The sequence below is a fragment of the Pseudorca crassidens genome, chromosome X, assembly GCF_039906515.1.
Source record: "Pseudorca crassidens isolate mPseCra1 chromosome X, mPseCra1.hap1, whole genome shotgun sequence".
NCBI classification, from domain to species: Eukaryota; Metazoa; Chordata; class Mammalia; order Artiodactyla; family Delphinidae; genus Pseudorca; species Pseudorca crassidens.
The window spans coordinates 3,102,171-3,129,442 of record NC_090317.1 but is presented as its reverse complement, the minus strand read 5'-3'; the positions used below and the strand labels follow the sequence as shown (position 1 = coordinate 3,129,442).

Below are 27,272 nucleotides of genomic sequence, written 5' to 3'. Positions count from 1 at the left end.
ACAGGGCCGGGGGCTGTGCGCTCGCGGCCTGGCCTCATTGGGCAGGATCACGCCGCGAGCGCCGACTGGCTGAGCCAGCACCGAACAGAGCCAATTCCCTTGGTGGAAGAGCCTCGGCAGATTCTCGGCTTACGCGGGCGGGGAGAAAAGGGTGGCTGCAGGCCGCTGGAGCGCTGAGGATGAAGGCTGCGGACGCGCTGGGGACAGCCAGGGGGCCGCCTACGGACGGGTAAGGGTTGCGACCTCGCCCTTGTGTCGGCGACAGGACTGGAAGGGTTGGGTGGGGCGATCCGGCTCGGGGACTCTCTGGTCTGGCCTGAGATTGAGTTAGGGTCAGAGAGGCCAGAGAAGAGCGTCACCTTTCGTGTTGGAGCAGACACTGTACTCACTGGGCAACTGAGACCCGGAGAAGGGAAGGGACGTGCCAAGCCTTGTCGCAGAGGTTCGGACGTCTGGGAGTTAGCGGCCAAATGCAGCTGAGGCTCTTTCTTTGAGCGTGTCCCTTCAAGAGCACCCCCTGCCTCTCAAGTAGGTTCCAAGACAGGATCACTGTAGTTCTCGCCTGGCTTAAAGCAGCCCAGGGAAGTGAGCTGGAGGCCTGGGAGCGGACTTGGAAGGGAGTGAAGCAGATATGAGCGTGAGAGGGAGCAGGTCATCAAAATATATTCTTTTTGGCACCCAAACACTCCAGGTGGATAGCGAGGGGCATTGCAGGCGGAGACACCTCCTAAGCAAAGTCACAGGAGTTTTGCAAGTGTGAGACCTGCCTGGAGAATTACAACGGGACGTGTGCTCTCAGCCCTTACCTGCTTCCCCTCTGGGCAGGGGACAGAGCATAAGTTTCTCAGGCTGACAAAGCCTGAGGTTTACTGACATTCATTAAGCGACAGTGTTCACCGACCTTCTGCCCTTTACCCTCTTCCTCTTTGAGCATAAACCAGGTCCAAAACCTTGCAGTCATATTTGACTCTTTTCGTGCCCCCTTCCCATTAACCAGCCTCCAAGTTCTATCCATTTTCCCCCTTAAATGCCGTTTCTTTTCTCTTTCCCACCTCTGCTGCTCGCTCCTCTCCCACTTCAGGCCTTCAGCAGCAGCCTCCCTATGAGTACAAGCCAGACAGCCAGCCCCTCTGTTTGACTCACGCCTCCAGGGCCTTAGAACTTGGCTTAGGGATCTCCTCCCCGCCTGGGTTTACCCTCATCGGAAGTCAAAGGCACTTCTGCAATGTTCTGCTAAGCCTGACTCCCACCCCAGATGCTGGACTCCCTGAATGTCTGTGCTGTGCAAGGTTCTGTTTGGCAATGGCCTTGTGAATGAGGGAATGTATGAGTGAGTGAGCTGACACCAGGGTGCTTTTTCACAACTTTTTGACAAGTTATAGCTCCCCTTTTACCCCTGGGGCTTCTTTCAGCCCTACAGCAACTCTGAAGTCTGTGGGAAGGATCGCTGCTCTACAGATGAGGCCTCTTACACCAGCCGCAGCAGCACAGTTCAACCCATACTCTCCATTCCAGGGTCCTTGCTGGCCCTCCAGGGGCTCACAGCCTGGCGGGCCAGGACAGATGTGGCGGGGAGAAAGCCTAAAGCTGTGTGCTATGTTAGAATGAGAACAGAAACCTGTTCTGAGGAAGCTGCTAACCTTGCCCGGGGAGGAGGAGGAGGTTTCGCAGAGGGGACAGCTGAGCAGAGCAGCTCACCATGGAGAGGACAGGGAGAATATTCCAGGTGGAGGGAACAGCATAAGCTAAAGCTCTCAGGCTGGCTTTGTCAGTGGCCACCACAAATTCAAAATCAGGGCCTTTCTGTGTCCTAAAAGTCAGTAGACCAGCAGAGAGATGAATGACTGACAGAAGCACAGAGACACCTCAGATCCATGAAAGGACAAGACTGAGCTGATTGAGACTTTTGGGGAAGTGGTGGGAAGCCTTGGATGTTGTTGGCGTCGTTCTTCCACAGACTAGGGTATCGAGCTCGTGGTGGCCACAGTTTAGCTTCCTGCACTGAGTCTGTGGACAGCAGCAGGCCAGGCCCCAACTACCCCAACACACCCCTCTGAGCTGCTCTGGATTTCCGCTTCACAAAGAGCCTGGTCTCCCACGTTCGCAAAGGAAGGAACACTTGTCTCTATCTGGTTCGAAATGGACAGACTGTCCCGTCCTTTTGTCCCCAGGACTCACTAGCTGGAGACTCTCCCCAGCAGGAAGGCGGTGATGGGCTCACTCCCTTCTCTCGGTATCTAATCCTATCAGTGACCTTCCTCCCCCTTGCCCAGAAGTGGAGCCAGGCGCTTGGGTTTCCCTGATAGAAGATGGTTCTCTTCCTAGATTCTTTTTAGCCTAAGGCCTTGTCCCAGTGTGTATAGAGGAACAAGGGCATACGTACTGGTTTTAATTCAGACACCTATCATTTTAAAGGAAAAAGACTTGAGGCTTCTGATGTGTGAACCTTAGAACGTTGCTCTTTGGGGTCTTATTTTCTCACTTACAGCTGTTCGTGTGAGTGTATGTGTGGTACAATAGACAGAACTGAAAATTTACCATTTTAACCATTTTGAGTGTACAGTTCAGTGGCATTAAGTGCGTTCACATTGTCGTGCAACCATCACCACCATCCGTCTCCAGAACTCTTTTCATCTCGTAGAACTGAAACTCTATATGTACTAAGCATCACTTCCCGATTCTCCCACTTCTCCCAGCCCCTGGCACCCTCCCTTCTACTTTCTGTGTCTATGAATTTGACTACTCTAGGGACCTCATGTAAGTAGAATCATATAGTATTTGTCCTTTTGTGTCTGGCTTCTTTCACTTAGGATAATGTCTCCAAGGTTCTTATTTCACTTAGCTTAAGTTCATCCATGTTGTAGCATGTGTCAGAATGTCCCTTCTTTTCATTTTTATTTTATTGTTGTAAGAACACTTAAGATGAGATCCACCATATTAATAAATGTTTGAATGTACAATAGGTACAACACACCTCTAGAGCTTACTCATCTTGCTTAACTGAAACTTTCTGCCCGTTGATCAGTAACTCCCCCTTTCCCCCTCCCCCAGTCCCTGGCAACCACCGTTCCACTCTTTGATTCTGTGACTTTGATTACTTTAGGTCCCTCATATAAGTGGAATCATGCAGTATTTGTCCTTCTGTGATTGGCTTATTTCACTTAGCATAATGTTCTCAAAGTTCATCCATGTCTCATATAGTGGAATCTCCTTTTTTAAGGCTTAATAGTATTCCGTTGTGTGTATATACCACATTTTTTTTATCTATTCATCCATCAATGAACACTTAGGTTGTTTGCATGTTGGCTGTTGTGAATAGTGCTGCAATGAGCTTAGGAGTACCCATATCTCTTCAAGATTCTGGCTTCAACTCTTTTGAATATATACCCAGAATTGGAATTGCTGGATCATATGGTGGTTTGGTGGTTCTATTTGAATTTTTAAGGAACCTCCATACTGTTTTCTACAGTAGCTGTATCGTTTTTCCATTCCCGCCAACGGTATACAAAGGTTCCAGTTTCTCCACATCCTTGCCAACACTTATCTTTTGACTTTTTGATAACAGCCATCCTGACAGGGGTGAAGTGGTATCTCATTGAAGTTTTGTTTTACATTTCCCTGATGATTAATGACATTGAGCATTTTTTCATGTACCTGTTGGCCACCTGTATGTCTTCTCTGGAGAGATGTCTATTCAAGTCCTAAGCTCATTTTCTAATCAGGTTATTAGTTTGGGTTGGATTTTTTTTTCTTTTCTTTTTTAGCTATTGATTTGAAGTTCCTAATACAGTCTGGAGATTAACTCCTTATTAGATACAAGTTTTGCAGATATTTTCTCCCATTCCATAGTTGCCAGAATTTCCTTCGTTTTTAAGGCTGAATAATATTCCATTTTATCTGTTTATCCATCAACGGACACTTGACTTGCTTCCACCTTTTGGCTGCGGTTCATAGTGCTGCCATGAACATGCGTGTACAAATATCTGTTCAAATCCCTGCTTTCAGTTTTTTGGAGTATGTACCCAGATGTGGAATTGCTTGATCCTACGGTCATTCTATGTTTAATATTTTTAGGAACCACCATACTGTTTCCCACAGCAGCTGCACCATTTTACGTTCCCACCAACAGTGAACAAGGGTTCCAGTTTCTTTACATCCTTGTCAACACTTGTTATTTTCTGTTTTCTGGGTTTTTTTGATAATAGCCATCCTAACAGGTATGAGGTGATTGCCCACTGTGGTTTTGATTTGCATTTCCCTGACGATTAGGGAGGTTGAGCATACTTGCATGTGCTCATTGGTCATCTGTAAAGTATATCTTTTTTAGAGAAATGTCTGTTAAATCACAACTCTTCTTGGTGTTCATTTGGACGTGAACATATATCACGTGGGGGATTTAGGTTGCAGGGGAGGGGGGCTGCCAGTGGGATCTGATTCATTCCCTAGGCTAGACCTGGGTACCCAGCCTCTACAGACCACTAAAGTATCAGCAAAATTCTTATCTGGCTTAAAGTATTTACAAACTTTAAAATAATTTGTATATAATTTGAGACAAATTAGATTTGATTTTGTTTTTGTTTTTAAAGAGGCTGGTTTGCTGAGAATTGTATATGCATTACTTGAAAGTTATGTTATGGATCCAGGCTCCCTCCGCAAGCCCTAGGGGAGGATCCTTCCTGCCTCTGCCAGCTTCTGGGGGTTCCAGGTGTCCCTGGGCTTGTGACCACAGCACTCCAAATGCTGTCTGCCCTCTCATTTCCTCATGCTTCCCTGAGTATCAGGAGAGATTGAGTAAGAAACCAGCAGTGGGTATTGGTGAGTGTAACACCACCAGAAAAATAACAAACCCATTTGCCCCCAGTGAAGCTCCTGCATCTTAGATGGGGGTGTCTGTGTGTACGCGGTTGAAAGCAGAAAGCATGGGTGCGTACACACACCATGTATTCATGAGTCCAGTGGACGTGTGAGGGCCAAGATGTAGTGGTGAGCAAGACAGACAGGACCTCTAGGCACACTGTTTGCTAGGCCTTGGTGCAAGTGCCCAGATCCTTGTTCCCTGGCAGATGCACATTGAACCAAATGGATAAAATGTTCGCCAGCCACATCTGTTTAGGGAGAACAGATGACAGGGCCATCTGCCGACACCAAGAGGATTATGGTGTACAAGGCAGACGGGATAGGCCTAGAGCTACAGGTGAACTTCACTTATTCGTTGGTGTGCTTTCTAAAAAGTTCTGTGAAAAATGAAGTTTTGAAATATATTTCCTAATAACTTCCATTGTGGTCGCAGAAATATGTGTCCCCAAAATGGCTCCATCAGACATTGAGGATCCTAACATCCATTTCCAGGCCACAAAATCAGCTCCTACAGGGACACGTGACAGAGTGTGTGTGTGTGTGTGTGTGATTGGGCTGCCTGCCTGCCACCTCCTCACTGAAGAGTATTCTCTGAATCTAGCCTTTTGCAAGCAGTTAGACTTTCTTTGTCATGGATTTTGCCACCCGCCGGTGTTAGGGGATCTGTGACTTAGGTAGATTGACCACTGCCAAGAAAGCAGATCAAGACCTAATGCACTGTAACCCCAAAGTGAACGGCTTCTCTTTGTTTGCGGTTCAGTGGTTTGGTCTTGTTGTGGGACTTTATCACCTGATATGCTTTGCTACTGTCTCCTGGTTATGAACTGCTGGGTCCCCACCACACTCTGGCCACTTCCCGAGGGTTTCCGGTGGCCCCAGACACTCTGAGTTCTATATGTGGGCAGGGTGGCTTTAATTCCACCAACAAGGAGAGCTCTGTCTCTTCTTACTCTTCCTCCTCACAGCATCCCATGCCCTGGCACCATGGGGATGAGCAGATTGCTACGCTTTCTGACAGTGCGAGGACTGCAACCTGGCCTCCCCGGGTCTGTGCGTTTTCCCACTGCGCTGCCACAGTCTACTAGTCTACTGATCGACTCGAGAGAAATAGACAATAATTGAAGTGCTGTGGGAAAAGCTGTGATGTTAGACATATTCTTTTCATTGTAACTGATGGATGAGATTATTTAACTGGCTTCCTGTTCTGCCTGGAGCCAAATATACAGTGAGTTATGGGCCCAGTCAGGCCCTTCTCTGAGGGCAGCCTGCATCACAGGAATGTTCACTGAGTGCTTCATCCAGCAGCTGAAGCTGTGGTTGAGCTCTTTGTGAAAACTCCATGTGTGCGTGTGCGGGGGGGCATCCACACAGAACACTAATAACTAAAAGATGGTTCAGTTTATATAACATGTCTGTCTCTAAATATGTCTTTAAGGACCGAAAAGTTGACTGCAGACAGGGCCAAATTTGTAGCTGAAATGGAACAAGCAGCTGGTGAGCCAGTGCGAGACCAGGGCACATGGACACATTTGACAGAAGACATTCCAAAAGTGAGTACGAAAAGGATTAACCAAAACCAGGTAAGGGGAAAGTCGAACACATACATACCAACAAGACATTGATACATAGCTATGGGTTAAAAATCGTATTTGGTTCATTTATTAAATCAATCAATGTTGAGTATTGTTTCTTTATAGAAGATATATATCTTTATTTAAGGCACCAGTTACTTACTGCTGTGTAACAAACTCTGTCAGAATGTAGCGGTTTAAAACAACACCCATTTCTTTGTTCACGATTCTACAGGTTGGGCTCGGCCCAGCAGGGGGCAGGGGTTCCTTGGTGGGTCTCCCCTGGGCTTGCTGTCACAGCCGCTATCATGGGGACCCTGAGGTGTATGTTCCAGGCAGCCTCACACACATGGCAGTAACTGCTGGCTGTCAGCTGGGTGCCTCGGTTTGCCTTCACGTGGCCTCCAGCAGGTTAGACTGTGCTTCTGGGTAGAATGGCAGAAGCCTTTCCAGGGCCAACAAGGGCGGTAGCAAGGCCTCCTAAAGTCTAGCGTCGCAAGTGTCAGAAGGGACTTGAAGGAATTATCAGGCCTCTTGGAGATTTTTCCACAAAGATCTGCAAAGAGTGGGTTGGATTCACTTTTGCTGAACGAACACTTCAGAAATGAAATCACACCAAGGTAAAAAATGTGTTTATATCAAATGTTAGTAAATTAGGGATTCCCAGGAGGTTGCCAGAGGTCAGCAGATCACCCTGGTTTTAGTGTACAGCTCAGAGTAAGGTCTTCTCTCTGCCTCTGTAGTTGAGCGTTAATCTGAGATTCTAGCGCTCAGACAAACCACCAGAGCTCCTTGCCGTCTGTAGCTCATTATTTGTGTGAACCAGGACTTTACTCAGCAACCAGAAACAATCCGGATTCGGATGGTTGTTCGTTCTCATTGATTGACTTTATAGGGAGTAAAAGTTACACAAAGTACTACAATAGAAAGAACACTTTCACCCTAACTTATATATACATTCTGTGTAAGACTTCTCTGAGAAAATGGCCCACGGCTAAAGACAAGGGAAAACAGAAAAGGATGGAATAAACCCAGTGACCTGGAGCATTCTCTTTTCTCAAGATCATATTGCAATGAAATAGTATGTCTAGATGGCTTTCTTTCCTATTCTTTTTTTTTTTGCGGTACGCGGGCCTCTCACTGTTGTGGCCTCTCCCATTGCGGAGCACAGGCTCCGGACGCGCAGGCTCAGTGGCCATGGCTCACGGGCCCAGCCGCTCCACGGCATGTGGGATCTTCCCGGACCGGGGCACGAACCCGCGTCCCCCGCATCGGCAGGCGGACTCTCAACCACTGCGCCACCAGGGAAGCCCCTCTTTCCTTTTCCTATTCTTAAAACTGTCTCCAAGATGTCAATTTTATAACTCCCGGCAGTACCCCATTCTTGAGTCTCGCTACCTGTTTCCAGTGTGGAGTCTCATTCTTACTTGTTAGTGCATATTCCTTCTGTCTGCTGGGCCCACTTGCCCCGTGCCATCTTTCATGGCCATGAAAAGTTAAGTGGTTATTTCACATGATCTCCTGTAACCGAATACCATGGTTCCATCCCACATCTGACTTCTCTGGGGTAAATGCCAGCTCTGTTCTCATCATTACAAAACTCTCTGTGGCACAGCTGCTGACCCACGCTTCCCAGGCAATATTGGTGCAACATTTCAATATAATAAAAAAATCCACGTCACTGTCAAAGAGAGGAGTACGGATTGCTCACATTTAAAATCGTGAAACGAGATTGCACTAGACATAGTAGCAAGGTTATTTGATTTGTTTTTAATTAGACCATATCAGCCTTTTGAAACAACTGTAACTAGAGATTGCAGATAATATAAACAAGAGACTCTGAAATCCTTTGGGATGCCCTTAGACATGTCTAGTTCAGACCCTCTTTGGGCTCAGGCAGATTTTTACTAAACCAAGAAAAAATAGCTTGGGAAGCAAGGATGCTCAGAGTTATTCTAAAAAACTGCATTTGCCTGTGCAGCTGACTTGGGGGGAACAGGAGGATAAGGGATTGCCGAAAGGGGGATCGAGTGGGATTTGTGTAATTTCATTTGCCTATGCCCTGGGGGTGTGTTAGAAATTTTAGTAAAGGTACAAATAATGTAGCGTGCTGTGATTACATGTATATGGCAGTAACTGAAGCATAGACGAGAATGGGCTTAAAAGATAATCTGGTGCGGGGGGTGGCACAGTGAGGCTGACTCTGTCAGGAGATTACAAATGCCTGAACAAATGATGCTAAAGCTACGGAGCCATCTACAGAGGGCCTGGTGGACTCCACTAACAATACCACTCCAGATGGGATGACAGGTTGAGAGGGGTAGAGCCGTAGAAGAGGCTCTGGCACCCCTGCAGTCTCCTGCATGTCTCAGTTATATAGGCATTTAAGGCATACATAGCAGGTTGGTTGGTTGGTTTTTTAATCAGGAGCAGAATTTCTTTACGATCTCTACTTCATCCCCAACTTTGATTTACTGTACATGAGCTCAGGGAAGAATGGGGGTTTGTCATCTTAAGGAAGCCCAGATATGGTTTTACAAAGACCCCAGGGAGGAGGGATATACCAGGGCCTCCATCTGGGCCCCTTGTAGCCAGCTTCATCAGCGTACACCAGCTACAGTTTTGCATCGACTCCCTGGAGTCAGAATATTCAAGTGCCTGCATGTGGTGCACTGTCCTTCCTTTATCCCCAATTACCAGAGTTGGACTTTAGCCAAGAGTGCATGTGTTGCAGAAACTGAAATGTAAACACCATAGCTCTCCCCTAATTTTTCAACAACTTCCTCAGAGCTCAGAGAAGGGGAAGCAAAGCCCTGGGCCTGGCTGATGAACAGCTCACCCATCCTCCCTGCAACCCCACCAGGAGATCCCATCAGACAAAAGGACAGTCTTACATGGATGTGCTAAGGCGAGAAGGGGTTAGGTGACGAGTCCTAAGCCACACAGCCAGCCCTATAGTGGTTGGGGAGCAAAGGGGGCTGACTTTGCCCTGTAAGTAGAAGTAAGAAGACTCTGTAAGAAGTAAGAAGACTCTGCTTTCTCCTTTCTGATATTTTAAGTGCACACTGTCAATTGAGTGGGTGGCACGTTTTGATTTGTTCTGTTTTTCCATTCATGTGTGTGGTTGGTCGGTTGGTTGGTTTGCTTTTTGCCTTAGAAGTGCCCATGGATCAGCTATTGGGAACAAGAAGGTGTCACTTTTTTTTTTTTTTTTTTGCCACACTGTGCAGCTTGTGAGATCTTAGATCCCCGACCAGGGATTGAACCTGGGCCACGGCAGTGAAAGCACCGAGTCATAAGCACTGGACCGCCAGGGAACTCCCCTCAGGTCATCCAGTCTCACCAAAGTCTGCCTCAGTATCATTTGCTATCCTGCCTCTCCTGATCCCAGGAGAGAAGGTTGGCATTGGTGATAGGACACCAGAATTATATGAAGCTTCCAACTTGGCTCAAGAACAGTTTCAAACTAAGAGATGGACCTGCCATCGTAGTGGCTCATGGTCTGTGAGTCCAGGCTCTTAATAGTTCTCAGCACACCCATACCCCACTGCCATCCCTCCCTTTCTGCAGGCCATGAAATGCACAGTGATCGGAGGCTCTGGGTTCCTGGGGCAGCACATGGTGGAGCAGCTGCTGGCAAGAGGCTACGCTGTCAACGTATTTGACATTCGGCAAGGGTTCGACGATCCCCGCGTGCAGTTCTTCCTGGGCGACCTCTGCAGCCAACAGGTAACAGACCACCCAGCCTTGCCGATTGCCCCAGGCCCCTGAAGGGAGACTACCAGACTTACGCTGCTCAGAGGCCAGCCAAGTTGTTGTTTCTAAAACAAAAGTTTTTTTGAAAAATTGTAAAGTTATAGGAAAGAATTTAACACACACCCACATTGTTACTAGTGAGAATGAGTAACTGTCATCTCTGTCACTACTACTCCACTCTGCCCTGGTAGTTCGAAGGCAAGTGTGGCCAATACATAAATGAGTGGGTGTAGCTGAGTAGCAATAAAACTTTATTTACAAAAAGTTGTCCGCAGGCCATAGTGTGCCGACTGTGGCCCCAGAGTGTATATCCAAAAGTGCAATTGCTGGAGTTTTTTTTTTTAATTGAGATATAATTCACATTCCATAAATTTCACATTTCTAAAGTGTACAATTCAGTGGTTGTTAGTCTGTTCACAAAGTGATGCGTCCCTCACCGCTATGTAATTCCAGAACATTGTCACCACCCAAAAAGGAAACCCCAGGCCTGCTAGCAGTCATTCCCCGTTTCCTGTCCTCCCCACCGCCGCCAGCCCTTGGCAACCATACATCTCCCATCTCTATTCTGGACACTTCACATAAGTGGAATCATAATATTTGTCGTTTTGTGACTGACTTCTTCCCCTTAATGTTTTCAAGATTTAGCCGAGTTATAAGGGTGTTGATATTTTGAATTTTAAGATGTTGCCAAATTGCTCAACAAGGCTGCTTTGTCACTTAAGTTCACGGCAGCCGTGTGGTAGGATCCCCATTGCTCATGTCCTTGCCAGCACTTGGTATTCTTAGGCGTTTTGGTATTGCCCTTCTGGAGAGTGTGAGGTGCCACCTCAGTGACGCTTAGTGTCACATGTGCCCCCTGCACGGGTGGCTAGGCGCCACGCCTTTTCCTGGCCCTCCTCTGTGAAATGCGTGTCGCTGACCTTCGCTCATTAGTCTTTGGCTCTACCTTGTTCTTCCTAGGGATGTGTAATTCCTTTCTATTTGAGACAGTCCTTCGCATGTTGTATGTACCACAGTGGCTTCCTTCAGCCTGTCACTGGGCTCTTCTTCTCGGCTTTGGCATCATTGGCTATAGTTTGTTTATTTGTTTGTTTTGGATTTTAAGGCTATGGCTTCCCCTGCAGCCCTGTCAAATTCCAGGCTGTCTTCCTTACCCAACCCTCCCCACCTGTGGGCCTGGAGATGGGGTAGAAGTCTTCCTTGTTCATCATCACTGCTTCTCTCACCCTGACTCGAGCTCCCTCCAGCTTTGAAGGTAATACCAGCAGGCTGTACATACCCTCGTACCCTTCCTTGTGGCCATGATCCACAGCCACCCTCTCCCTTTCCCAGGTGACTCCATCTCATTTCTCAGTGGTTTTAGCTCCTGGCCAAGGTCAACCTCATCGTAATTGTTGGCAAGTTCAGTATTCACACCTATGATCCTGCCAGTACCCTCGCCTTGGCCTCCACTCCCATTGTCATTCCCTAGACCCGGACCTCGGTCGTCCCCAGAAAGTGTGTCCTCTCCGTGATCTCACTTACAGGTGTTGCACTGTGAGCCCCAGCTCCTATCTTTCCAGTTCACAGCCTCTAAGACCTCCACTCTACCAGGTCTGTGACCCACCCAGGCATCTGGCCGTTTCCCACTATCCCGCACCCCATTCAGAGCCTCCCTGCTGTCAAGTCTATGGCTGACTTTCTCCTGCATGATTCTCAGCCCTCATTGTATGTATCAGTCAGAGTTGTCCAGAGAAATAACCAGGGAGACATGGATCGTGGGGGCTGGCAAGTCTGAAATTTGCAGGACAGGCCGGCAGGCTGCAAGCTCAGGCAGTCCTGAGGCAGGTTTTCTTCTTCCTGAAACCACAGCTTTTACTCTTAGGCCTTTCGACTGATTGAATGAAGCCCACCCAGATTATCAAGGACAGTCTCCTTTGATTTCAAGTCAACTGATTGTAGATGTTAACCACAGCTACAGAATATCTTCAGAGCAGCCCCTGGACTAGTGTCTGCTGGAAAAATGGACACATAAACCTCCCCATCATGTTGTACTTCCTGGGTTAAACCCCAGCCCTGGTTAAATCCAGTTCTACCTCCGTGGGGTGTCTCTGTGCAGCCAAACGGGGCTAGAGAAGAAAACACAAGCTTGTTGCCTCTTTCTTCACGGTCGTGCTCTTCAAGCGACCCATGTACCTTCCGGCACCATATCCACAGACCTACACTCTTCACGTGCTTAGCCCTGGAAATGGTCCAGGCACCAGCTAGAGCCCGTGTCTTCTTCCCTGCTTGGTGATTCCTCTAGGGATTCTCCACCCTCTCTCCTTGATCAGCAAGTTGTCCTACCAGATCGCAGCCATCAGCACAGCGTCACCATCTTAAGGAAACAGAACGCCCTGATGCGGCTTTAGCTACTGCCCCACTTTCCCCTTGTGGCAATTTGTTCTCAGCACCTCTGACTGCTTCCCTCCATTGTCTCATAGCAGCACTCCAGCTAGGTCTTCACCTAACAGCCACTGATACAGTCACCAGGGACCTGGAAGCGACCAGATCTGGTGGCCACACCGTGCTTCTCATCTGCCTGGACCCTTCCGCGGCACCTGATAGTTTCTTCACTCACCACCCGCTCACTTCTCCTCCTGCCTCACCAATTGCCCCTCCTCAGTCTCCTTATCTCTGTAATGTCTAAACTTGGCAGGATCCAGGGCTTATTCCTTAGATCTCTTTTCTCCAAGCACACTTAGTGTCCTGGTGAATCCACTCCGGCTCACAGATTAAATAGTCTAGAAGCTAATAAGCTCCAAGCTTGAGATCTCCAGCCTCGTGTCTGTCCAGCTGCCTGCTGGCTATCTCTCTTTGTGCTGTATCTAAATTCAGCTCCTGGCTCCCTGCTACAAGCCGGCCCCCTCCCCCAGCACAGCCAACCTGCTGCTACTAAAGTCCTCACCATCTTGATAAATGCCCACTCTGTCTTTCGGATTGCTTTGGCCAGAAACTTTAGATTTATCCTTGATTCCTTTCTCTTCCGTACCCTCGATCCCATCCATCACCAAATCTTGTTGGCTCCACTCTCAAAGTAGATCTCCAATCCATCAGCTCCTCACCCCTTCCATTACCACCCTGGTCCAAGCCACCACCCTTTTAATGCATAAATCAGACTTCAGGGCTCCTCTGTTCAGAAGCCTCCAGGGCTGTCCAGTCCTATTTATAGCAAACATACAGACCTGAATAATCACCCACAAGAACCTGCGTGATCCGACCTCACCCGCTCCCACACTCCCCCTCGTTGCTCCTGTCCAGGTACACTGGCCTCCTTACTGCTTCTCAAACTCACCAACTGAGTTCTTGCCTCAGGACCTTTGCACTCGCTGCTCCTTCTGTCAGGAATGCTCTTTGTGAACCGCAGAGCTTGTTCGGGAAATTCCTGTAAGTCTTTGAGCACCTTATGCTAAGCATTCAGCCCCTCTGGATCTCCCTTACTCCGCTTTGTTTCTGTGTAACACTTGGCACTAGCTGATATACTCTGTGTAAACTTAGGTATCTGTGCCCCCCCACCCAGAGAATGGACCCTCCTTGATGGCAGGGATATGGTCTCATTTGATCACTGACATGTCCCCTCAAAGGAGACAGGCTCTTTAGCAAACTTCAGCTCCCCTCCAAACCACTCCCCCACAACTCCCATGCTATCGTTGCCAGTATTTCGCTTCCAGATTTTCTTCACCCTGAAGACGGTGAAGGACGAGGGAGGGATCGACTGAAGTCTCCACTCATCAGCACCTCTCCTATCCCATTTCTCTCTCCCAGGTTCCTTCCTCTTCCTGCTGAAGCATTTTCTGTAGCATTCCCCCCAGCGAATATCTGTACACAGTAAACTCGCTGAGTCCTTTTATGCCCGAAAATGTCTCTGTTTTCCCGTCACTCATGAATGCTAGTTTGGCTGCAGGTGGAATTCTCGTTTCACAATTTTCCCCCCATCGCTCAATCTGAGCATCGTTCCTCTGTAGGTCAGCTGAGTTTTCCTCATGCCTTTTAGGATTTTCTTTTTTGTCCTTTATGGTCTGAATTTTAGTTTTCTTTTTGAATCCCACTCAGCACCTAGTGGGCCTCATTTTGAGAAAATTCTTCAAATATTGACTCTACCCGCATTCTTTCTGGCAGCCTTACTGGACATACAGTAAAGTCTTTCGTTATATTCTACATGTCTCTTAGTCTCTCCTCCATGTGTTCTTTCTCCTTCTGTCTTTGTAATATTTTATAGATTCTCTCTATTCCATATACACTCACAGCCAGGCCAGTTTCATCTGTATCCCCTCCCCACCCTCAGATTATTTTAAAGCCAAACCTAGACATCTTGTCTTTTTTTTTTGGTAAATATTTCAGTATTTGTTACTAAAAGATAAGAATCCTTTGAAAAAACACAACTCCATGACCACACCTAAAACATATTGACAATTGCTTAATTTCTAACCAGTGTTGAGATATCTCTGAATGTCTCGCAATGTTTTTGTATAGTTGTCTTTCCAAATAAGGAACCAAAAAGGTTGAGGAATATTGCAGTCAACTGAAGGGGCAGGACAGGAATGAAATGTTTAAGTCTCTCTTAATTTATAATTTAAAATTATTTTCACCTGTTTCTTTTTACTTTTTTATGTTTTTTTATTTTTTTACTTCTATTTATTTAATTTGTTTGGCCGTGCCACACAGCTCGCGGGATCCTAGTTCCCCGAACAGGGATTGAACCCAGGCCTCCCCACCGCCCTGCAGCGGAAGCGCAGAGTCCCAACCACTGGGCCGCCAGGGAATTCCCACTTTTTCCTTTTTTAATGTGGCTACTACAAAATTTGAAGTCATATCTGTGCTTTGTATTATATTTCTAGTGGAGTAAAGACTGCATCTGATTCTGGTTTGGTTTTTTTCCGTTGAGGCATCATGGATTGACACCCCAACAGCCATAAGCACACCCGGTGCTCAGATTTTGCTTTCTACACACCACCGCCCATAATAGGAACCCGGGCTTCTTGGGAAAATAGCCTATGCAGGACTCTGGGGCAGGGTAGGTAGCACAAGGTGAGCCTGGAATATTTTCCTAGGACAAAATTAAGGACATACTCAAAAACTAATGAGAATATGTCAAAAAGACACAGGAACCAATTTGAAGAGCCTCCACTGGCCAAATCTGGGACATTTTGAGCCTCACCAAATATAATAGTAGTGGATTACACAGAGGGAAAGGTACCTTTTTGATGGCCAGAATCGGGCAGCCATCCCGCTAAGCAAATGATTGGATCAACATCACCAACAATGGGACAGACTGGGTGATGCCCTGAGAAGGTCATAATGTCACTGGTGTGATGTTCTTGCCAAAAGTATTAAATCTAAAAGACTAATCCAAATTGAGGGGGCATTATTGGGACAGTTGGGGAAGCTTGGATAGAGACTAATGATTGCGTAGGAGTATCCTATCTGTTACATTTCTTGCATGCGATGAATGTTTTGTGGTTATTTAGGGGATGTCTTTGTTCTTAGGAGGTGCCTGGTGAAGACTTGAGAGGCTAAGTGGCATGATGTCTACAGCTTACTCTCAAATGGTTTCAAGGAAAAACATCATGTCTACATAGAGAAAATTGTGGCAAAATGCTAATAATCGGTGGATCTAGGCACATAATTCATGGTTGTCTTTCTTTTGGTGATGTTAGTATCTATTGATCATTCCTAGATCTTATTACTCAGTTAAGGTTTCACAAAATGGTGACATGCTATTATTCTCTCTTTATTTCTTAGCTCAAATCTTTGTACCTTGTGCAGATTAAATGCTTGACTCTTTCCCTTTATTTGCCACTTTGCAAAAGGAATTCTTACTCATACTGGGGATCAAATTGTCCCTTCCTTTTTGGCCAGTGGGAGCGTCTTCAAGTTGGCTCTCGAGTCCTTTTAACAGGAATTATTTTCTGGTGCGACAAGGTGTTCCTGGCTCATCTTGTCTGTTTCCTGCCCCAGATCTGCAATCAGCCGTCGATCTCAGGAGCTCTGCTTCCCTGTAGCAATAAATTAAACGCACATGTTTTTGTCTCAGGTTACTGTTTTATGTCTAGTTTCACGGAAAGGAATGCTGCTGTGTATTGGGTATTTACACTGTCTTTTCATATGATTCATAATGTGTATCTATGGGCTCATCTTCCCCAGGAGCTTTAACTGCAGGTGCCCTGAATTGTACCCCACCCACCCACCACCCATGAGGCGCAAAGGCAAAGATGCTGCCTTTCTCTGGATCCCACAGGCTTCTCATGCCCCAAACCAGTTTTTATTTGGGCCCAGGTAATGGGGAGGGGGGTGGTTAAAGGGACAATATGGTTTCTGTGCCGTGTACTTATGTGTTGTTTGACTCTTTTACAGTGAGAATGTATTTCTGTGTTGATTGTAGAATTATTAAAGGGCAAGACACCTACATGCCCCAGATTGGAGAGTGGTAATGTGAGGAGGATGTTTACTTGTCTAAAGCAGGAGGGATTTTTTTTTTTGTCTTTGTTTGCTTCTCCAGGATCTGTACCCAGCTCTGAAAGGTGTAAGCACAGTTTTCCACTGCGCATCACCCCCACCATCCAGTAACAACAAGGAACTCTTTTACAGAGTGAATTACGTTGGCACCAAGAATGTCATTGAAACTTGCAAAGAGGCTGGGGTTCAGGTAAGGGGAAAGCTGGAATGAGTGCTGTCGGGAGCATGTGATGGCCCTTTCCAAGTGTGTGGGGACCAGGGCTCTTGTTCTCTTCCTGTGCTTAGCCAGGCTTGCTTCCTAAAGTGTGAAGAGCCTAGAAATTCAGCCCTAGGACCTGCTGAGCGTCTGAACAGACCATCTGAGGACCCTAAGCTTTATTAGTCTTGGTTAAAGAGCTACACAATTTAGAAATTGCTTGTATTTTTTTATTGTGGCTTAAATATATATATATATAATGTAAATATATATAAAACATAAAATTTACCATTTTAAGCATTTTTAAGTGTACAGTTCACTGGCATTAAGCACATTCACATTGCTGTACAAGCACCGCCATCATCCGTCTCCAGAACTTGTGCATCATCCTAAGCTGAAACCTGTACCAATTAAACACTAACCCTCTCCTCCGCTCGCCCCTGGTGCCCACCATTCTGCTTCCTGTCACTGTGAATTTGACTCTAGGGGCCTCATAGAAGTGGCATCAAACAACATGTGGCCGTTCGTGTCTGACTTACTTTACTTAGTGTAACATCTTCAGGGTTCGTCTGTGCTGTAGCAGGTGTCAGAACACCAGGGCTGTTTCCAGGTTTTGACACGGGGAGGGGTAAGGGTAAACTGGGACGAAGCGAGAGAGTGACATGGGCATATATACATATATATATATACACATATATACACTACCAAACGTGAAATAGATAGCTAGTGGGAAGCAGCCGCATAGCACAGGGAGCTCAGCTCGGTGCTTTGTGACCACCTGGAGGGGTGGGATAGGGAGGGTGGGAGGGAGACGCAAGAGGGAGGGGATATGGGAACATATGTATGTGTATAACTGATTCACTTTGTTATAAAGCAGAAACTAACACACCATTGTAAAGCAATTATACTCCAATAAAAACGTTAAAAAAAAAAGTTTGTAGGGGACGTCCCTGGCGGTCCAGTGGTTAAGACTCTGTGTATCCACTGCAGGGGGTGTGGGTTCAATCCCTGGCTGGGAACTAAGACCCCGCAAGCTGCGCAGCGCGGCCGAAAGAAAAGAAAAGAAAGAAAATCTAAACCTTTGTAAAAATAATATCATGTGGAATATATCTTCCTGCAACTTGCTTTTTTTTTTTTTTGCAGTACGCAGGCCTCTCACTGTTGTGGCCTCTCCCGTTGCGGAGCACAGGCTCCGGACGCGCAGGCTCAGCGGCCATGGCTCACGGGCCCAGCCGCTCCGCGGCATGCGGGATCTTCCCGGACCGGGGCACGAACCCGCGTCCCCCGCATCGGCAGGCGGACTCTCAACCACTGCACCACCGGGGAAGCCCCCAACTTGCTTTTTTTCCCCAACGTTATGTTTTTGAGATTTCTCCATCTTGATATACATAGCTCTGGTATATTCACTGAAGTGGCAGGATTGCTCAGTGGGTAACAGTGCAGGAAGTGTTTTTTTAATGTAGTATTTAGGGAATGTCTCTCAATAGAGCAATCAAAAGATTGGTTACTGTGCTTTTCTTTTCAGAGATTTAAAGTGTTACTTCCCACATTTAAATCCTTAATCCACCAGGAATTTATGTCCGTATATGTTCTGAAGTAGACAGAGGATGTTTTGGTGCTCAGCAGCATGTGTTATACGATCCATCCTTTCCCCGCTGTTCAGCGCCCTATGCAGCACATCTGTGCGGGCCTGTTCCCGGCTCTCAAACTCTCTTGGCCCCTGTGCCCTGCCTTAGGATGAACCTCAGTATCTAGTGTAGGACAAGTCACTCCCCCAACCATGTTCTTCAGAATTTGCTTGTCTACCCTCAGAATGGGAGAAAATATTTGCAAGCGAAGCAACTGACAAAGGATTAATCTCTCAAATATAGAAGCAGCTCATACAGCTCAATATCAAAAATAAACCAACTCAACCCAAAAATGGGCAGAAGACCTAAACAGACATTTCTCCAAAGAAGATACACAGATTGCCAACAAACACAGGAAAGGATGCTCAACATCACTAATCATTAGAGAAATGCAAATCAAAACTACAATGAGGAATCACCTCACACCAGTCAGAATGGCCATCATCAAAAAATCTACAAACAATAAATGCTAGAGAGGGTGTGGAGAAAAGGGAACACTCTTGCACTGTTGGAGGGAATGTAAATTGATACAGCCACTATGGAGAACAGTATGGAGGTTCCTTAAAACACTAAAAATAGAGCTCCCATATGACCCAGCAATCCCACTCCTGGGCATAAACCCTGAGAAAACCATAATTCAAAAAGAGTCATGGGGCTTCCCTGGTGGCACAGTGATTGAGAATCCGCCTGCCAATGCAGGGGACATGGGTTCGAGCCCTGGTTCTGGGAAGATCCCACATGCCATGGAGCACCTAAGCCCGTGTGCCACAACTACTGAGCCTGCATGCTGCAACTACTAAAACCGCGCCTAGAGCCTGTGCTCCACAACAAGAGAAGCCACCACAGAGAAGCCTGCGCACCACAGTGAAGAGTAGCCCCTGCTCACTGCAACTAGAGAAAGCCCGCACACAGCAACGAAGACCCAATACAGCCAAAAATAAATAAATGAAATGAAAAAAAAAAAGAGTCATGTACCACAATGTTCATAGCAGCTCTGTTTACAATAGCCAGGACGTGGAAGCAACCTAAGTGTCCATTGACAGATGAATGGATAAAGAAGATGTGGCACATATATACAATGGAATAGTACTCAGCCATAAAAAGAAACGAAATTGAGTTATTTGTAGTGAGGTGGGTGGACCTAGAGTCTGTCATACAGAGTGAAGTAAGTCAGAAGGAGAAAAACAAATACCGTATGCTAACACATATATATGGATTTTTTTTAAAAAATGGTTGTGAAGAACCTAGGGGTGGGACAGGAATAAAGACGCAGACGTAGAGAATGGACTTGAGGACACGGGGAGGAGGAAGGGTCAGCTGGGACGAAGTGAGAGAGTGGCATGGATTTATATATACTACCAAATTTAAAACAGCTAGCTAGTGGGAAGCAGTCACATAGCACAGGGAGATCAGCTCGGTGCTCTGTGACCACCTGGAGGGGTGGGTTAGGGAGGGTGGGAGGGAGGGAGAAGCAAGAGGGAAGAGATATGGGGACATATGTATATGTATAACTGATTCACTTTGTTATAAAGCAGAAACTAACACACCATTGTAAAACAATTATACTCCAATAAAGATGTTTAAAAATTGAAAATATTTTATAAAATTTAAAAAAAAAAGAATTTGTGTATTCTTAGCCCTTTGCTCGTATACATTTTAGAACCAGCTTGTCGAGTTCCTTGATAAAGCCTGTTGGAAATGTTACTGTAATTGCCTCAAACCTAAAGGTAATTTGGGAGAGAATTGATATCTTTCAAATATTGAGTCTCCGTATCCATAAATACGTACATAATATGTCTATTTATCTCTTTAATGTCTTTCAATAGAGCTTTATACTTTACTTCATAAAGGTTTTGTACATCTTTTGTTAAATTTATTCCATGTACCTTGCTTTTGGTGGTTGAAATATCTTTCACATGACATTTTCAACTGCTACTGCGTAGGGGCACAGTTAATTTTTGTATATCGATTTTGTACTCAGCAACTTTGCTGAACTCTAATATTTTCTGTATATTCGTAGTGCTTTGTATGTAGACATTTGCAACACCTGTAAGTGGAAATAGTTTTGTTTCTTCTTTTCAAATCATTATACTTTGTTGTTTCCCTTATCCTACCATGCTGGCTAGAACTTCCAGGACCTTGTTGAATAAAAGTGATAAAGATGTGATTCGAGCTAATGGTGTTCAGTTTAGGATGGGCTGCCCTTAACCAGGTAGCTGGAAGCTACGAACCCTCGTAAGAAAGCAGCTTCCTTTCAAATAGCATTTCGCCAGTGGACATGTGCACGTGCCCATTCGTGTGTGCTGACGTGCCAAGGTTGGGATCAGAATCACCAGGGTCTTTTGCAGACAGGCATCTCCCTCGAAGTTTGTGGGCTATCCTTCCCCCATGGAGAATCACTCCCATAGTGAGATACCATGAATAATGGAAGTCTGTTCTATCCCTTGGTTGTGATGAGAGGGGGGAATATGTGAAATTCACTGTTTTAGAGTGTGATACCATAATGTGTCTCAAATCCCCATACCTGCAAAAGATGGTGATCTTTGCATTATTTTAAGAAGGCCTGAAAAGGGAAGGCATCATAGCAAAGAATCTGTATGGGGCGAGGGTTGTGAGCACGTGCCATTTGATTCTCTTTCCTACCTGACCATCGTGATGTTTAAACAGCGATCGTTCCTGACTCATTTTTTTTAAATCTTCTGTTCTCCTCTGCCAGAAACTCATTTTAACCAGCAGTGCCAGTGTCATCTTTGAGGGTGTCGACATCAAAAATGGAACCGAAGACCTCCCTTATGCCAGGAAACCCATTGACTACTACACGGAGACGAAGATCTTACAGGAGAGAGTACGTACCTGAGAACTGGTTGAGTGAGTGACAAACGAGGTCCATGAACGTCTACAGAATTTAGATTCTTAAGAAGAATGTTTATGAACATAGGAAGTTAGTATTCTGATGCCTAATATGCAAATTGGGCAGTAAAATCTGTGGATGGAATTCAATTTCAAGGATAATAACAGAAAAAATAATAACATAATAGCTTAATGTGGCCAGACGCTACTCTGTATTTTACGAGGAGCTGCCTCATTTAAACTTCGCAATGACCCCATAAGGCAGGTACTGTTACCGTCACCAGGTTACAGAGGAGGACAGTTGGTGCAGAGAGATTCGGAAGCTTCCTGAGGTCGCGCAGCTCTAGAGCCTGCACTCAACATGTATACCATGCGAGTTTACTGAACTGCTCCAGCAATCAGATAATTTATGATGACCCAAAGTGGGAGGCAGAACTCAGGCTAAACACTCAAGTGTGTTTTGATTTGAACACACCTTCCTAGTGGCACTCTTGCACCCTCTGTCCTTTTTTTTTTTTGAAATTAAACAATGGAAGGCTCTTGCTTTATTTTAAGGAAAAGTACTTTTCCACTTGGCAAGCCAGCTTCACCAGGGAGCACCTGGTTGTAGCAGCAGTCTGGGCCAAGTAGCAGAGACTGTGACAGTAGCCAGCTCCGGGACTAACGTCCAGGAGAATATTACCCTGAGGACACCCGATACTGTAGGCCATAGATGCTCATCGGCCACAGGCAGCTCACCTTAGCCAGGCAGCTGTGAGTTTGCCTCTCCCAGCTGTTGGCAGCGGGCCACGCCTACTGAGGTTTTCTTTCGCAGCCGGTATGTATGGAACCAGAGCTTAACGCCAGATTGGCCAGAGTCCCCCTGCGTGGCCTGAGTGTCAGCCGCCTCCCATCTGTTTGCTATTACTCCAACCCAGAAAGTCCCCAAAGACCTCATCTGCCGGGAGACCCAAGGGCTTCCCGGTGCAGCGCATGGAGGCCTAGCTTTTGCAAGCTCCAGTCCTGGGTCTGCCCGCCTGCTCCTTGGAGTACAGAGAGCCTCACGTAGCTCCCACCTGCTCAGACTTGACCCGAGGAGCGCTAAAGCTTCCACTGGGCCCCGTGCACCCTCCGCCAGCGCTCCTGGGTCTCCCGCCCCCTGGGCTCAGGTGCTGCAAGTGGCAGCTGTGGTTCAGACCATCGTCGTGTCACTTGCACTGACTCTTGGGTGCTCTGCTGGAAATGAGCTCAGCCTGTAAACGCCTCTGGCAGTAACTGTGCTGGAGCCTCCAGTTGGCGGCAGATGTCAAGCTGCTGCCGGCTTTCAAACGTGCTGACAGATAATAGATGGAGTGTGGTGTTATCTAGGACTCCCAGAGCTTTCTCCTCTTTAGTAACAGAGATGAGCCTCGGCTAGAGGGCATTTGAAGGCTTATTTAGTCATTTCCTCTGCCCCTGTGGGGACCAGGGCCTGGTGGGGGGAGGGGAGAGGCAGCTCCACCTTTGGGTAACTCCGATCATTGTGAACACAGTCAACAAGTGGCTTAAGCTCACTGGACCGAAACGTGAATGAGGATTTTGCCACCACGGAGTAGAAATCCTAGGTGAGGTGGGCCATCTCGTTTCAGCAGCACACAGCCTTGGCAGTAGTACCATCGTGGTCCCCATTTTTAACAACAACCTATCTGATCCTTTGGGAAGTTTTGTTCCCTTTGAGACAAAACTTGTTTCTCTGTACTTGAAGCCCTTAAGTTCTAGCTTGTACATTAAGCCACACAGAACATGGCTCTGAGGATTCACCCGACATGTTGGTCCATCTGTTTAGCTACTGAGTTGCTGCCCTGTTTCTCCCAGACCTTCTCCCTTCTCAGCCCCTTCTTCCAGCCCAGTTGGCTTCATCAGAGTCCCTTCCTAGGAGGTGGTACTCAGTTCTGACCACAACAGCCCAGGACTGGTGGAAACATACAGTTGGCACATGGAACTTAAGTCAGGAGCCGGTTTGGTGGCAGCAGCCTTACTGAAGGCCCCCAGCTAACTCATTAACTGGATCTCTCAGATATTTTCCACAAACTGCTGCATTCATGCATTTTAGTGTTTAAACCCCAACCCAGGCCTTTCTGTTAGATTCTACTGGTTTCGACCCAGCTGTCTCCTGTGTTTTCAGATTTGGGTGTTGGAGTGGGGAAAGGGATACAGAAGTAGTCCCGAATTATAAGTGTCACTGACGTGAGTCTGTAGCCCGGGGCAGTGGGCGGCATCCATGCCCCTGTGCAAGGTCCTGTCCCCTGGGGAGCATGTCTGCAGCCCACATGGTCCCTCTGCTCTCCCGCAGGCGGTACTGGGTGCCAACGATCCTGGCCAGAATTTCATAACCACAGCCATCCGCCCTCATGGCATTTTTGGCCCAAGGGACCCCCAGTTGGTCCCCATTCTCATCGAGGCGGCCAGGAAAGGCAAGATGAAGTTCATGATCGGGTAAGTTGCTGCTCTCCTCCCCGCACCCCCCGCCCTGGACACAGTCGGCTCTTGCCTTACGTGGCCTTCTCTGCTGCCCGCTGCTCATTTCCTGGGGCTGCCACAACAAATGAGGCTTAGAACGACAGAAATGGATTCACTCCCAGTGATGGAGGCCAGGACTCCAAAATCCAGGTGTGGGCAGGGTTGGCCCCACTGGAGGCTCTGAGGGAGAGTCTGTTCCAGGCCTCTCTCCCAGTCTCAGGTGGCTGCCAGCAACCCTTGGCGTCCCTTGGCTTGTAGACCCGTCACTTCAGTCTCTGCCTACATCTTCATGTGACGTTCTTTTCTCTGTGTGTCTGTACCCAAACGTCCCTCCTCTTATAAGGACACCAGTCATTGGGTTTAAGGCCCACCCTACACTAGTGTGACATTATCTAAACTAATTACATATTCAAAGACCTTATCTCCAGATAAGGTCATAGTCACAAGTTCCAGGGAGACATGGATTGTGGCAGGACACTCTTCTGCCCCATGAACCCTCTCAGGTAGGCTGCGAAAACATTTGTGTCCCTGTTTGGAAATTCCGGAAACAGGCTCAGAGGGGAAACAATTGGCCCAGGGTTAAGGGCCAAGCCCTCCGCTCTCCTTGCATCTAGGAAGGCGGGGGTAGGTGTTAACATTCCTCCTCTGGGCAAGTGCAAGTGGGAGGGCTGCTGCAAGTGATGAGACTGGGACTGTGTCCCCAGTATACCTTTCCTTCCCCCCCCCTCCCTCCCTCCCTCCCTTCCTCCCTTCCTTTCTTCCTTTCTTCCTTCTCTTTTCTCCCTTTCTTTCCCCATTTATCCCTGTGCCTTGCCACTTTGCCTCCCTGCCTTTCACTTGGCTTTCCTGCTGTGGGATTGGAAAGAGACAGTAGAAAACTCTGAGGCCAGAGAAAGGCATTAGCCCAGAGTGCCCTGGAGGGAGTTCAGAGCTGCTGCCCTAATTAGAGCCCAGAGCAGACAATACCAGTGTTGGCCACACTGGGACGGGGCAGGCAGGGCATGGGACTTGCAGATTCATTGGTGGGCCCTTAAATATCCCACTGGCCCTGAGGGCCTAGGAGCCCTGGCCTCCTGCCCATCTTCAACTGTTACGGATGCCCAGGTGTGCCAGGGGCTGGCATTGCCAAGGCGGGTCCTGGCCCTGGGTCCACGTGCAGGGGCTCTACCAGGTTCTCCCCCGGCGCAGGGAACCCATTCCTTGTGCACATGCAGGAACGGGGAGAACTTGGTGGACTTCACCTTCGTGGAAAACGTGGTCCACGGACACATCCTGGCTGCAGAGCACCTCTCCAGAGACACAGCCTTGGGTGGGAAGGTAAGGCACCTGCTTCTTCCTGCTTCTACCTGCTCGGCAGCAGCTGGCCCACCATTTCCTGCCCCTGTGTGTCCGCCTGCCTTCACAATTCTCCTCCCAGTGATTGGACCCACTGGCAAGTGGCTTCTGTGACCCTGCATCCTGGCAAAGCTGCTCTAGGATCCCACTGGGCCACGGTTGAGCCCCTCTGGTGGGGTGAGGTCAGCTCTCACGCAGAGATGAGAGAGCACACGCGGGCTCCTTTCACTCCCACTCCTAGGGCCCCCGTCTTCTTTGTTTCTCACTCCGACCTTTGGAATCCCCCGTATTTGGGCTCATTTTTTTCTCCTGGGCCTCTGCCATTTTCCCCCTCCTGTAACTCTCAGTGTGGCGGGGTATGGTGGGTATGGCTTTTAGTTTATACCAAAGACAGCACGTTTCAGAAATGTCATATGACCCGTTTGTTGCATCTGCAGATAAGATGATTTACTGCATTTACCGTGATTAACACAATTATTAAATTAACAAACGTACCTTCCCAAGTGCAATCTAAGCTTCCCTTGAAATCCTGTCATCGCCTGAAAGCTGCCTGCAGCCTGCGGCCTGTGTAGGCTTAATAACCGCCTCACTTGCGAGCTGCCTTGCAAAGGAACTGCGGCGGGCAGGCGGGGAGTGGCCACTGGTTTCTCAAAATATTGGTCCTGGCTGAGCTCCAAGCCCCAAGCATGGCCTGCCGCCCCATCCTGCTGGGGAGCAGTTCCTAACTTCTCCTTCCCCCTGCAGGCTTTTCACATCACCAACGATGAGCCCATCCCTTTCTGGACTTTCCTGTCCCGCATCCTGACAGGCCTCAATTACGAGGCCCCCAAGTACCACATCCCCTACTGGGTGGCCTACTACCTGGCCCTCCTGCTGTCCCTCCTGGTGACGGTAATCAGTCCCATAGCCCAGCTTCAGCCCACTTTCACGCCCATGCGGGTCGCGCTGGCTGGCACGTTCCATTACTACAGCTGTGAGAAAGCCAAAAAGGTCATGGGCTACCGGCCGCTGGTCAGCATGGATGACGCCGTGGACAGGACGGTGCGGAGCTTTCGCCACCTGCGGAAGGTGGAGTGAGGCGGCCTGGAGCCCGGGCCCTTCCACGCACTCCCCAGCCGATAACTCTCTCCTCGCAGTGAGTTTCTTCTGAGCTTAGGTCTCCTCCGGCTGGTTCTGCGAGGGCACACCCACCCTTCTGTGACTCCGAGGGTGGCGAAAGCAGCAGACGTTTCTTCTTCGTAGGACTGGATTTAGATTTCTTAAAATAGGGCAGCTTCCTGGTTTTCTGTTTTGTATTCTCTCCCTCTCCCCCACCCGCTTCCTCCTGGGTTCCTTATTCCAGTGACCTTGTAAGCAATCAAAGAAGCCTAGGGAAGAAACAAGCCATCTGCTGATCGAGGAGGGGGTCCTAGACTTATTTCCATGCAGACTGTTCAAGGAGCCACAGATGACAGATACCCTAGAGAAAAGCAGAAGTTCTAAACACATGGTGAGGCTTCAAGTGTACATTTTAAATAGACACAGAGTTTAGAGCAAAAACTTTTAAAAAGCTTGAATAACTGTAAACCCCCCAAATCCCTGGGGAGAAGAGCGACCAGTTGCTCATCTCCTTGCATGCTCCCAAGTTCTCTCTCAGGTGCAGCTGGTGTGCCTGCCTGCAGTATTTTTTCATACAGCATTCTTTCATGGGCGCCTTTCTCTTTACCCACAGAGCCCTGTGTCCTTTTAATGGCAAGGTGGTGGTCTGCCCGAGTGGCATGCCGTTTGAAGCTGTTTAGCACCTCTCCTAACATGGGACATTGGGCAGGTTGACAGTAAGCCGTGGAAAAGGTCAGAGAGAAGAGTACCCCCTTTATCTGCTTGGAGTTTGGGCAGAAACAGCACGAGATGATGCAGAAAGGGCTACTTCCCTGCGGCTCACGCCCATAGAACCCTTCAGGCCAGTTTCTGACAGTCATAGCACATATAGTGATTCAGCATTCTTTATTTTCTGGTGCTCTGCTTACAGAATCTGGTTTCTTCTCAGACTCATTGAAATGTAACCTTAAAGACTTCTGTTTGCTTCTCTGCCTTTGTGCAAGGGTGGGGAGACAGCTGGGGAGACTGGAATAAAGTGAAGGTATTGTA

General features: G+C 47.7%; 1 protein-coding gene across 1 annotated transcript; it reads left to right on the top strand.

Moving 5' to 3' along the window:
• Nucleotides 1-12: 12 nt before the first annotated feature.
• Nucleotides 13-27,272, top strand: NSDHL (NAD(P) dependent steroid dehydrogenase-like). The gene is made up of 8 exons (XM_067724150.1): nt 13-229; nt 6,293-6,407; nt 9,999-10,157; nt 16,702-16,848; nt 21,199-21,327; nt 23,644-23,786; nt 25,025-25,127; nt 25,890-27,272. Exons 1-8 carry the CDS (start codon nt 180-182, stop codon nt 26,220-26,222), a joined length of 1,179 nt encoding a protein of 392 aa, XP_067580251.1. The 5' UTR covers nt 13-179; the 3' UTR covers nt 26,223-27,272.